This window comes from Asterias amurensis, chromosome 17, assembly GCF_032118995.1.
Source record: "Asterias amurensis chromosome 17, ASM3211899v1".
NCBI classification, from domain to species: Eukaryota; Metazoa; Echinodermata; class Asteroidea; order Forcipulatida; family Asteriidae; genus Asterias; species Asterias amurensis.
The window spans coordinates 5,530,870-5,544,216 of NC_092664.1; the positions used below are offsets into that span (position 1 = coordinate 5,530,870).

General features: G+C 36.9%; 1 protein-coding gene across 2 annotated transcripts in view; it reads left to right on the plus strand.

Moving 5' to 3' along the window:
• LOC139949707 (regulating synaptic membrane exocytosis protein 2-like) overlaps positions 1 to 13,347 on the plus strand; it is a 98,767-nt gene that overhangs the window by 75,053 nt on the left and 10,367 nt on the right. For both annotated transcript variants that reach the window (XM_071948198.1, XM_071948199.1), the window contains 4 exons: positions 315 to 612; positions 9,804 to 10,030; positions 11,525 to 11,663; positions 12,873 to 13,090. In XM_071948198.1, the coding sequence (XP_071804299.1) occupies positions 315 to 612; positions 9,804 to 10,030; positions 11,525 to 11,663; positions 12,873 to 13,090 (882 nt within the window). The remainder of the gene's footprint in view (positions 1 to 314; positions 613 to 9,803; positions 10,031 to 11,524; positions 11,664 to 12,872; positions 13,091 to 13,347) is intronic.

Genomic DNA, 13,347 nt, shown 5'->3' on the forward strand with positions numbered 1-13,347 from the left:
GGTTCAAATCCCAGTCATGATACATGTTTTCTAAACCATTTCACTATGATTGCTTCATTTAGTGGTATAATTGGGTACCTGCGAGGGTAGAGGTTGATATTGTGTTTGAAAAAGCCATAGGAGCGCCACGCTAGCTCAGGGCTGTATACTCCCAGGGAGCTGAGAAATATTACAAGATGGTTATTGGCCTGTTGACCAGGGCAATAATTATACCTTATTGTAATATATGCTGTCTAAGAACTAGTTATTATTAATATTTTTATCATTAAATTCTAAATGTTTCATTTTTTTTTTATTTGACGTTATTTTCCCAGGCACGGCTGAGTTAGAGGAGCGAGCTCGCCAGATTAAACAGAAGATGAAGTTAAACCAGTACAAGCAAGCAGTGTCGGCAAACACTCTCTCCCCTCACGGATCAGTCTCTACAACATCGGGAGGACCGATCCTAGAAGCCCCGCCTCACCCTCGCAGAAAGCAAAGCCCTGATAATATCTCCATTAAGTCATCGGACAGTAACGTGTCGAGTACGAGTGATGTGTCAGCGATTACTCAAGCCAGCACAGCGAGTGCTTTCTCTACTCAGTCAGAGAGGCGGCCTACAAGAAAACTGAGGTAAGCTTGAGAGCGAGTGTAGAGACTCATGAGAGCAAGTATTAAGACTCGGAAGATTGAGTGTTGAGACTCAGTGAGCTATTGATCGAGATCAGGCAGTGTGTTCTTGGACGCTCAAGAATACCTAGCATCGCTGTTCTTGTATCTTCCACCCGAACGATGATGATGTAGTGCCACTTGGTACAATGTTGTTCTCGATTGATCAATGCTGAAAGGTGGTGTGTGATCTTGTTCCTGAATGTTTTGTTCTTGGTTCGTGTTCTCATCGTTCCAATGTGCGAACAGTGCACTCGGGCCAAGAACACACTGCCCGAACTCAGCCATTGGTTGTGAGTGTTTATGAAGGATGTACACGTGTGTCTATGATTCAACCTGGGAAGCGACAGCAGAGGGAGCACTTTCATTTCAAACATCCAGTATTAAACCATGAGAGAAATTGACTGGGTAAATTTTTAATAATTTGGGGTTGAACAAAGAACAAAATTGACTGAAGCAGGACTTGATCTGTGCTTGTTATCATTAGAGCTAGATAGCTCAGTTGGGTTAGAGTGCCGGTGTGTTAATCCGGAGGTCGTGGGTTCAAGCCCTGTTTTTTTTTTTTTCATTTTAAAATCCAAACTTTTTTCTGATGTTTTTTCAGTGGTTCAGGCTTTCAAATTTGTAGGCCTATACATCTTGGTTTAAATCTAGTTGACAAGTCACAAGCAAATGAGAATTGTTTGATAAGAATGAATACACGAGTTGTGATGTCAAATACTGTTTTGCTAAGTCTGAAAAATAGGAAGTAATCAACTGATATATTTGAGTGAGATTTTGAAGAGAGAGTGTTTGAGTTTGTCGTGAGAGTGTTCATATTAACTACTAATGCTTTTTCTGATGACTACCACCACCATCCACACTAACACACTCTAACACAACCACAACATTAAAGAGGGGCTGCAAGGTAAAATTCAATTTTGTGATGGATTATTTTTTCAATAGATAGAGTCCTTCTGCAAATTGGGCCTCTTAACCGTCCTACAGGTGTAAAATGTGAATGTGTTTAAAACCTTTCTGGTGCGTTTTGTTTTCAAAATGCAAAACTGTTTGATTACGTCACATTTCAAATCTTCAGTCTGTACATTTTTAGGTCATTCCTGATTTCTTAGGATATTCAATCAAAACATCTGAATTTTGCTCATGACTGGCGCAACAATAAAACGTTTCTACTTTTTTCCAAGAACCAAATATTTGCCTGTTGAAATGTACAGCACCCATTTGTTTATGCTGTTTGAAGACATCATGATTCAAACTTTGCTCTCAAAGAGTTACATGTATGTTAAAGACCTTTTCCTCACCTTCATGAAGACTCTTTCAATTGGAAAACAAGTGCATCACAAAACTCAATTTGACCTTGGGGCCCCTCTTTATAAGCCACACATTGCAGTGAGTTTACATACACTTCATTTAAATCAATTCTAAACATACCATCTCCTTTTAAAACGTTGCCATGCTCTTTTGGCATATGTAAATGCTTTCAAGGTTTCGTTTTCTTAACTGCTAACAGTATTTCTATATAGCAGCACAGACTAGGTTTGCGGTGACACAATGTAAGAAAACTCTTTGTGAGTAGAGAAGAGCTTTTTTTTTCCCCTTCTTTTTTTACTGCTCAACGTTTTGGTCAGTGTGCTCTGACTGTCTTATAGAGAATTACCACTACTCACAAAAGAGATTTTTACATGCTGTCACCGCAAACCGCACTTACTTTTAGTATTTTCTACCATGCATAGCCTTAAGTCTTACCACAAGCTAAATTATAAAAAATGCTTTCTTGCAAACATTTATCGTATTAAGCCCAGTTAATGCTTTCTGCGAATGTGGAACAAACTTGAAGGCACAAATTTGCAATGAGCAACTCTTGTGAAACCTTCCAAGCTAAAACAGAGTGTTGATGACAATTTAGCTTCGCACGAAGCATTGGCAGGAAGTATGAACTGGGCTTGACATGTACATGTAGTATGCAAATCGCGATTATAAGTAGAGTTACAGATTCATGAATATGCATCAGGCTAGCTAGGATTGCTCCATTATATTGAAGGGAAGGTCAAAAATATTTAGTGAGGAGAGACCTGTAAGATTAACACGTAAAGCACCATTGGTTATTTAAATGTACCAATGTTTTTCACCTGTAAAAGCTGAAAGGTATGTGTTCCCTCAGACAAGAAATTGCTGTTTTTGCCTAAGTTTAAAAACAAGGTTTTCTTTAAAATGTTGTTATCTTAAGTATGTTATAAATTAGGTTTTCATATTATGCGTAATGTTAGATAATGTTTACAGGTTTTCTTTTTATAAATGTGGAAAATATTATTGAAAGTTCAAGAGACAGCGCAAAGTTATGAAATGTAAGGGACAGGAAGGCAAGTCAACGTTTATACACAATTCTGTGTTGGATACTTGGTGTCCACTGGCCAGGTTCAATGCTCTATACACGAACGTTCCCGCTTCAATGACACATGGCATGCAGGTATCAAGTGCATGTACATCGTTGTATTAAGTATTATATGGGCATTGCGATTCTTCGATTCTTCAACCTTGTAGTACAATGACAGTTCAATTACAAGTGTCCATTAGAGTACTGTCACATTACACTTTGACTGGCCGGGATCTGTGGCATAACCAAGCTCTCCTAAACTTCAGTCATGCATCGCGAATATTTTCCAGATGATAGTACACCAACCCTGGACAGACTAGGTCTTCACTGGCCATCTTCAAGTACGTCTCTCCCATTCTCATTAAAGAAATCAAGATAGCAACCTTCCTTCATCTCTTAAGATCCGATGCTCAGCATTATAAGACCCTCAGCCTCTTTTCCTATATGTTACCCTTCTTATATATCTCTGTATACTGTGGCATGTTTGTAAATCTTTGTGAGGTTGTAAGATGTAGTGGTATTTGTACATCATCAGACCCAATGCAAAAGCGCAGAGTTTTGGCTGCTACCGGAACACTAGAGGACCATGTACATTGTACTTGCTTATGCAAAATGCAGTATTTTGATTCAATCACAGTTGTGTCCGCCAGCAAGGTAGAATCCTTGAATAGGATTGGTCAATAGCGTGCACCAATAAGGCAGCCTTATCTGCCAGCAAGATAGAATCCTTGGTTTTGATTGGTCAAAAGCTGCAGGATTTATTCTGATATCCTACTCCAAAATCCCTAAGAAAAATTATTGTAAACAATAGCAATTACATATTTATCAACTTATTGCAATGTTGACAATGGTTGATTAACTTGGTTCAAGATGGACTATCAAATTCTATTATAATCATGGTTAGTTAGTTCATTAAACAGGGCTTAGTTTGATCATATTTAGCTAGTTTCAACTTAACTGTCATTGAAACTCCATCTAGATTACTGCCTAGGTTTATTGGATAACCCTTTAGAGGACATTCATTTCTGAATCATAACAAAACGCCCAGACATTTCTATCATTGTGAATTTCTTCATTTAAGTTTTGTGTTTAAAAATTAAAATAGTATGTTAGCATACTACATCTGGATAATTTCATATTATCTGGACATGACCTTTACACTTTGACCTCTTTATGTGAATGAAAGGGAGTCAAATCTGGCAGCCATTTGCGGCTGCTATTGGCATTTTGGTGCAAGCTGCTTGTGGCCACAGTGGTCTCCAAAGGGTTAACTACAGCTAACAGCTTTATGTACTTTCATTATTGGTGTTGGTTGCTTTATTAGGAAACTCAATCTTATAATTCATTACATTTCATCTCAAATAGTCAAAACTTTTTACAGGGCTTTAATTTAGTGGAAAATTCCACAAACTTTAGTTACTTACTATCGCTCAACTTTAATCCCATCCTACAATGCATGTTTTTCTTCTTCTATTTCTATTGCATGGTTGTGTGTACAGTGGAATAGGAGTTGGTCATGATACATTTCTATGAATGTTAAGTTTAACTGTGAAGTCTTGTGCTTATTTTACCAGTTTTAAAACTTTAAGGCTTGCTTTACGGATTGTATATGTTTGGTAATTGAAACCCGCTGTTTTGTTTCAATCCTATATAGTTGTAAGATACCATAAAATATATCTGTGAAAATATCATTTCAAAAGGTGGTAGCATTTTGAGATATTGCAGAAAATCCAGAGCGATTATGTCCATGCAGGAAGAATACTCTGCAACTTGAATACACAATACGAGAAATGTTACTGTCAGTTACACTTCTCAGATTCAAATTTTTGGGGCTGAAAGATGATGTTCTTCATAACCGCAGTACTTCGAAGTGAACAGTTTCTCAAAATGCATTAGACTTAACCAAAGCTGTTGTATACTTCTAACCGAGTAATCTTTTACTGCCACTCATTTTCAGAGTCATTACCGAACGTATCAGACCCTTTATAACTAGGCCTGATGTTGGAATAAGCACTAGACTTGCACAGTTTGTTCCTGTATTTATACACAGATATGTCAGATATATTTTCCCCTTTTTGTTAACTTTGATACCACTTCAACTGTAAGATTATCATTACAATCATTGTATTATATGTCCCTTTACTTGTTATTGTGGAATTGCCCCAAAGGAATTAATCGCATTTTGAACGTAATCTTTGTTATTTTAATATCAGCCATGAGCTTGGTTTTAATTGATCCACTTTCTAGTTGACAATCAGAACAGAAGATATTTTTTTTCAAACTGTAGAACCTTTAATGGTTTCAAAAGTCTATTTGTGTTTTTTCCAACAATCTTAAAACGTCACTCAAATGCCAAGGCCTCTGTGCCCCTGGTCTTGCCCCTTCAGACGTTTCCCCATTGACTTTGAAGACTTTCCAAAGGAAGTGCCCTTTGCAAACATGTAAATGGCTTTGACCTTAAAGATAAAATTCACTGCCTGTGTGGCCTGTATTTAAAATGTCTGAATTTTGTGTGATCACATTATGATCACTTTATTTTCAAATTTCCAGTAGTACTAAATACACCCTTTTTTTTTGGGGGGGTGGGGTTCGTGTTTGTATTTCATTGTGTGTACAATACAAACAAGCCAAAAGTTTGAACTTGAACTGGAAACAAATGTTGACATATCTGATATAAATGCAGTATTTTCTTTGCATGTTGCATGTATACTTGATAAGAATGAGTAGCTTTCAGTTATGCTGCATGGTTGTGTTGTGGAGTGGTTCTTATAGTATAGTAATGGTGTGCAAATAGTAATTTTTGTTTCCCATGTGGTGTACACCCCTCCCCTATTCACTGAAATGTTCACTCAAGAATGAACCTAGAAATTTAATTACTTTATTTGAATCCATTTTTTTTACAAGATTTACTGAAATCATTTTCATTGCTTCTTGAAGCTTTTCTTCTGCAAAATAATCTCATAAACAAATGAAAAATTAAATATATTTTCAATTTTTTTGGGGATATATATATCATTTGTTGTTGAGACAAAACGAGTGGCACAACTCCCTAATGAGAAAGAAATGGGTTAAATCTTATGGATTCTCATGTTTTGATGTAGCCTGCTCAGAATATGTTAGCTTGCTTTGAAATGACAGTGGGTTTTAAAAGATGTTAAATTTGCATCAAGGATAAAGAACATTATTTGCTTTTACTCGTACACCAATGGGTGGAAAGTGCTTTGAACAAATCTACATGCATATTGCTTGGGTGAGATTCAAACCCAAGACCTTTTCCATTCTTGGTTTGTTCACAATGAATCAAACAGTGTTAGAAATGTTTTTTTTTTTCTGAAAAAGAAAGGTTACTCTCCAGTTAGTGAACATTTTAGATATTACTTTGTATATTTGTAGTGTCCCAATACCTACCATTTCTTATATCCTTTCCCAACTTTCTATTGCCAATCATATCTTTTCTATGTTACCTTCCCATAATGCATTTCCTGCTGAGTTTTCTTTTCTCATGAGGCCATATTATCAGAACTCATCATGTCAAAACTTACAGAGAGAAAAAAGCGACCAGCGAGATGATGATTGAGGCAGGCACCAGATCATTCCAGTCACTGCTGAACCAGACTACTCAAAGTTTCATCTTGGATTGTCAGGGGTCTTCAGTCGGTAGTAATTATTTATATTAGAAACAGAAAATTAATTTAAAAAAAGTTTCATCCTGCTAAATTTAGACTGGTTTATGCAAATGTTTTCTTGAATTGAAAGGAGATTAGGGCCCATTTTAAGGAGAAAACAGTGCTTTTAACAATGTTCTTTTGACAATGTTTGAGGTGCCCTTAACTATGGACAAATTAGCTCGCCCTTTTAAGATTGGAGTATCAATCAATCAGAGGGAATTTATATAGCGTCAAAATCAACAAAAGTTGTTCAAAGGCGTTCAATAGGCAATGGAGGCAAATGCCCCATACCCCATGTCATTGCCTTGGTGCCCCTTGAAATCTCTGTGAACAAGTGTTGAATGAGCCCTTTGCTGAGAACAAAATTACCTTGTCCTTTCAAGAATGAAGTAGCAGACCTTCCCTTGTGCGATGAAATCATTGACCCAAATCATTTCCAACTTGACCATTTTAGCGTAACACATCTGTGTAATTTAGTAAACCGTTGCCAATAAATATTCCAGGGGCCGCAAATAACCTATTAATATCATTGAGTTATAGAATAAATAATGGCACTATGGACTGCTGCGAACAGCTGTTATCATGTACTTTAGGTTATATGGGATCTGAGGCATATTGCATGGTGGGGTATCAGTATATAGTTGGTTTGCGGTAACATCATGTGTGTATCTACTTGTACTTGCTAGGTAGATTATGTTCTTTTGGGAACTTGAGTCTTGTTTAATCATTGTTAATACTCTACTACTGCGGAGTAGATTTTCAGAATTTGGGAGACTTCTCAGTTCTGAAATGAACTGTCCTGCTTTATGATTCCCGGTTAATTTTCAAATAATGTTTAATTGTAAATGCTCAACTTTGACCAACAGTAGTGTTGAGTTGGTATTGGTTTAACTAATTTATAAGTCAGTTGCAAGTGGAAGTATGTATTTTACATGTATGTCAGACAGGGCATATAGCACTGTTCAAATTAGATATTAATTGAAAATAATGTTATTAATTTTTCACATATAATATGTCAATATGCAGAATGTCTGACATTTATACCGCAACAACGAAACATTAAATAACAATTATACTTATAAAAAAAAAACATACTTCTATAGGGCATCGCACAAATGTCACAAGCACTTTACAAAAGAAATGAGAAATATGGTTATACTTGATCAGATCATTTACTCATTCAAATACAAATATGTAAACTCACAAATAAATTTCAAGTGTTAAATTTTTGTGTACCTTAGCTTGCAACTTTCCAGCTTCAAAGTTGCATAACACCCCATCATGTCGAACTCGTTCTCACTCTGTTCTGAAAAATGTATTATTGGTGCAAGACATTGTTAAGCCCGGTTCATACTTCCTGCGAATGTGAATGCGAAGCGAATGTTGACGTCACAAACTCCCAACGAATAATTCGCACCAGTTGCCCTCTGCTCGACTCACTTGCGAATATCGCTGCGAAAGGAGGGTTGTGATGACGTGATTCACGCCAAATTCGCTTCGCATTCGCATGAAGTATGAACCGGGCTTTAGTCACACTATCACTCAACTATCGCGATCCTGCGCTCGCTCCCGCCCTCCTCGCTGCTAACATTACTATCATCTTGCAACATTGTTGCTATATTGTTCAGAATGTAGTGAGAACAAGTTTGGTGTGATGGGGGTATTAGGAACACTGTGACATGGTCCTAAGATAATCAAGGGTGGATTTCACAAAGAGTTACTCCTCCTAACGTATAGGACTGGCCTTAAGTTTTTTATAAGTAAAGACTACTACAAAGTTCTTTGTGAAACCAACTCCAGCTCTCTCTGATTCTGCAGAAAGTTCCCTGAAAATAAACCAATCTTTTCATTGTTCTGATGAACAAATCTAAAAATCTCCTTGATTATGGTAACCTTAGCTGTAAAAATCTGGTAAGATTCATACAAACTAAAAACAGTTTATGACTAGTCCAAGTGACATGTTGAAAGTAATTCTAAATATCTCCCTGATTGCTGTACAAAATCTTCCTGATTGCAAGATCCTGGTTGGCAGCTCAGACATGACTAGTTTTGAGAATTGGTTTATTGAAATAAAGATCATTCTCACAGCTTAAAAACAGCTTATGACTAGTCCAAGTGACATGTTAAATCTTCTTTGCAAAATTCAGAACCAAAATATTAATTCTGTATTGAAGTCTATTTTTAATGTTCTATGTGTTTTTATTGATGTTGCACGTTTTGAGCACCCAGCACTTTTATTCTTGTTGACACAAACTACAGACCAAAGTTAAATTTTCCAATACAGTATTTTTCCACCAGCTTAATTCCACCGACTCACTGAGTGTTCGGGTGTATATATTTTACACAGCTTTCAAGCATAACAGTACTTCTAAATTTAATACGTTGGACCTTGATATCAAAAAAATATTGTGGAAAATAAAGACTTTATAAAAGCACAAACATTTTGGAAAAAATAAAATTTTCGTGAGCAAAAAAAGGAAGAAAATTAAACAAGAACAAACTAGTACTTGGTGCAACCATGTGTAAAGTATGTTTTGCGAAGAGTGTTGGCTCTGAAAAAAGCTTCTAATAAGGTATTGCTGTTTGGATACTCTGCTCGCCTTCAGGAGAATAAAAATTGAACAGAAACTTTTACTACAAAAACACAAAGAAATCAAATCAACAAACTTAAAGAAACACGTTGCCTTGGATCGGACGAGTTGGTCAAAACAAAAGCGATTGTAACCGTTTTTTATAAAATGCATATGGTTGGAAAGATGTTTTAAAAGTAGAATACAATGATCCACACAAGTTTGCCTCCAAATTGCGTGGTTTTCCTTCAACTGTGCGAACTAACATGGTCGGCCATTTATGGGAGTCAAAATTTTGACCCCCATAAATGGCCGACGTGTTAGTCGACGAGGTAAAAGGAAAACCACGCAATTTCGAGGCATTTTTGTGTGGATCATTGTATTCTACTTTTACAACATCTTTCTACCCATATGCATTTTATAAAAAACGGTTTCAAACGCTTTTCAAAGACCAACTCGACCGATCCAAGGCAACGTGTTCCTTTAATACTGAATTGAAGTTTTGTTTCCCCCTAATTTGTTAGTTTCCGTTCTTTTCCTCAGTGCCTTTACTGCTAAAATGCAAGAGACTGCCCCTCTGAAGAAACCATTGAACCGGAGTAATAGTAGTGCTGATATGTACATGTACGATCGCAACGAGGGCAGTATATCGGACTCGGCTGCGGAGACCAATTTACAGGAGGGGAAGAAGCGACGAGCGAGCATCGGCTACAAAATGGCATCTTTAGTCGGTCTGTCTAAGAAAAGTAACAGTACTTCAAATTTAGCAGGTATGTCACTTTGATATTATTATTTGACTATCAATAATAGTAGTTACAATAAACAACATTAATTGGGCTCTTAGTACGTGTGTTTCTAAGCACACATTCAGACCTACATGTGTGTACTTCTTTTAACTTAGAATCAACCATTAATAACATAGCATATACTGCATTGCAGTGTGGATTGCTGACAGTGTGTGGGCATACGAGTGTACATGTACATCCGCATAATATTTGAAAAGAGGACTGGACAGTTTTATGTCAAATTCAATTAAACTCAAGTGCATTTAAAAGGTATTATACAGGATTGGTAGGGATATAAAACGCTGTTTAATTTTAGTCTGAAAGCTTACTGGTTATGAAGTTCATACCAGAACCACTTTTAGTGTGTGAAATATTACCCTATTAAATGAAATCATATTCAAGAAACTATATTATGGATACCTTAAAAACAAAAAAAAAAAACAAATCGAACTGATTTAGTTTTTACAACCCAAATTAAGGACCATTGGTTTAAACTCTACATTATTTTATTTTTTACTATTTTCTCCCGACCAACAACAAAAAATTTAAGCCCAAATTTTTACAGGTTTGATATTTCATGAATGGTTGATCACACAAAACATGAACACTGTCTGCACCTTATTAATTTATCAGCTGTACCAATCGGGCATAACACTTTTTTTTAAAGATCAACTTTTAAAAGAAAAGGAGATACATTGTACAACCATATAATAATGCCATAGATTGCAGAGTAGCGCTTTTAAAAATATAGATAAAACTAAAGATTAATGTTAATTGGGCTTCATGCTCGCAAGTATTCAAGCTCGCTTGCTTTTGCGCTTTACACTCACGAGCTCAGTTTTTTTGCTCAACAGGCTATGACATCCATGGTTTTACAAAAGACTTTGTGTGTGTTTTGTTCGGAACATTATCATCTTCTAAATTTCAGTCAGAAATGTTCAAAACTTTTTGGGTTTTACGTAATTGATTGAGAGATTCAGTACTAAAGTTGTGTGCAGCCAGTTTATGTCACCTCATATTTTCTGTCTGCCCATATTTGAACTATTGAGGATGCCCATATGGCTTGGATATATGAGCTGGACAGGTTGGATCCAGTTTATGAGGAAGCTCAGTCTGATGTAGTTTTGAGCCATGTGTGACGCGTTTTGTTCTGAAGGCTGTTGTGGCTTTGCTTGGTTGTTGCTGGTTTTATCCGGTAGGAGCTGGTGTGATCTGGCTGGATATTATGTATTTTTTTTATGTGTTGGAGTCCACTGTGTCCACCTTTTGATGGTGAATTTGTTCATGTCTGACAGTTTGCTTATTTGGATCCAATAATGGTTCAGGTTTAGTACAGTCTGGTTTGATTTGGTCTGAACTACATGTAGTACCATCTCAAATGTCATTTAATATGCCTGTATTCTGTACTTCATCACTTCACAGTTGTACAAACCCAGGTAAACTCTGGTTAACATTGTCATTTGCTTTTTTCCTGAACAGGCAAGAAACCACGGAGTAGCATAGTGCGTAGTGAAGAAGTGGGCTTCGCTGCTGAGATGAGAAACCGTCTACAGAAACAAGCAAGCCGGGAAAGCACTGATGGGAGTGTATGTAGCTTCAGCAGTGACAGCTCTAGCCAGTAAGTAGTACCTAAAGGATAGCTAACCCACTTGCACCTACAGGTACCTGTTAGTGTGATTTTTGTTGGTGTCATCAGGTAGTACCAAAAGGTGCCCTTGTATTATATAATAAATGTTATAACACCCCTTGCAAGTATTCTGCCTGCTCATTGGTTTAGAGCGCGTCACATGACATGTCTTAGTTTTGCCAGACGACGGCCGTGTGATAGAGCGTCGGTTTGCCATGCGCTAGTCCAACAGACTAGCACATGGCGTGCAGTACCCAGACGTCCGTTGCGTATACTGGGATGATAAATTAATAGTCTGTAACCATTTCGGATTGCGCGACACTACATGCAACACAGTAAGTAAAAGTGTTTGCAATCTGTATTCGCGTCGTCCGTGGATTGTAGCATTCAGGTCTGTAACTTAATAATAACAGTACAGTATTTAGAAATGTTTGGGGTGTTATAAAACAAATATTGACTGCTTTTACTCGTGCAATGGTTAAAAACTATGACTCCCTCGGTGATCCCCGGAGTGTTCTATTTTCCCTCGGCTTCGCCTCGGGAAAATAGAACGCTCCGGGGATCACCTCGGGAGTCATAGTTTTAACCATAGCACTCGAAGCAGTCAATATTTGTATACTAGTTGCTAACTTGTACCTACCCGAGGATCTGTTTGAGGCTAGTTACCTAGTAGAAGAATACTATTACCTAAAACACAAGCACTGACAAGTATCAATAAATGTGTTTGTTGTACTTTAAGGTACCCATGTACATGTATTTATATTAATTACTATTACCTAACCCGGATGTACCTACAGGCACCCATAACTGATCAAGTTTTATTTTACAGAGAACATGCCTGAAAGCTACCCATGATTTGCACTGAAAGTTTCAAGTTATTTTTATTATTTTTTGTTTGTTATTATTACTTTTTAATAGATAAAGACACTTACTTATCCTCAGTTGCTGGTCCCCGATGCTCGAACTCTCTACCTAATCACATTCGCAGCATCAACTCACTCCAGACTTTCAAGACCCTATTTTCCTCTTTTGTTATAGGTCCTGCTTTCAATGTGTTTCCCTACTCAGGTAAACTCTGATTAACATCGTTTTCTGATTTGCTTTTTCCTAAAACAGGCAAGAAACCATGGAGTATAGGATATAGGTTCCCGTTTTGACACAATTCGGCTATTATTATTTTTATTTGTTTATTCTTTTCAGGTTGTGGTTACCAGGTAACTTCCGTATGGGTCCTGAGGGGCAGTTCGACGGGTTCCTTGAAGGATTGGGACCAGCTCAGCTTGTTGGTCGTCAAGTCTTAGGCTCACCCTGTCTGGGAGATATCCAGATTGGACTGGAAGATAAACGAGGCTTGCTAGAAGTTGAAGTCATCCGAGCAAGAGGATTGATGTCAAAGTCATCCTCCAAATTGTTACCTGGTAGGATATTAATCCATTAGTAAACTTTACTCTTTAAAACTTGTAAAGGGAAGGTTGTTTGGTAATCACTCTTAAAACTAACGGCAATAAAAACTTTTTTAGAATTACAGCAGCTTTCGATAGTGTATAATACCTTTTTTTATATTACTATTATTGGTTTATTAAAAATGCAAACATGGCGGCCAAAAAGCCGAATTGCGGATGCATATATACAAAGAGTAAAAATAAAAAAATTATTACTATAAATCTATTAAAAT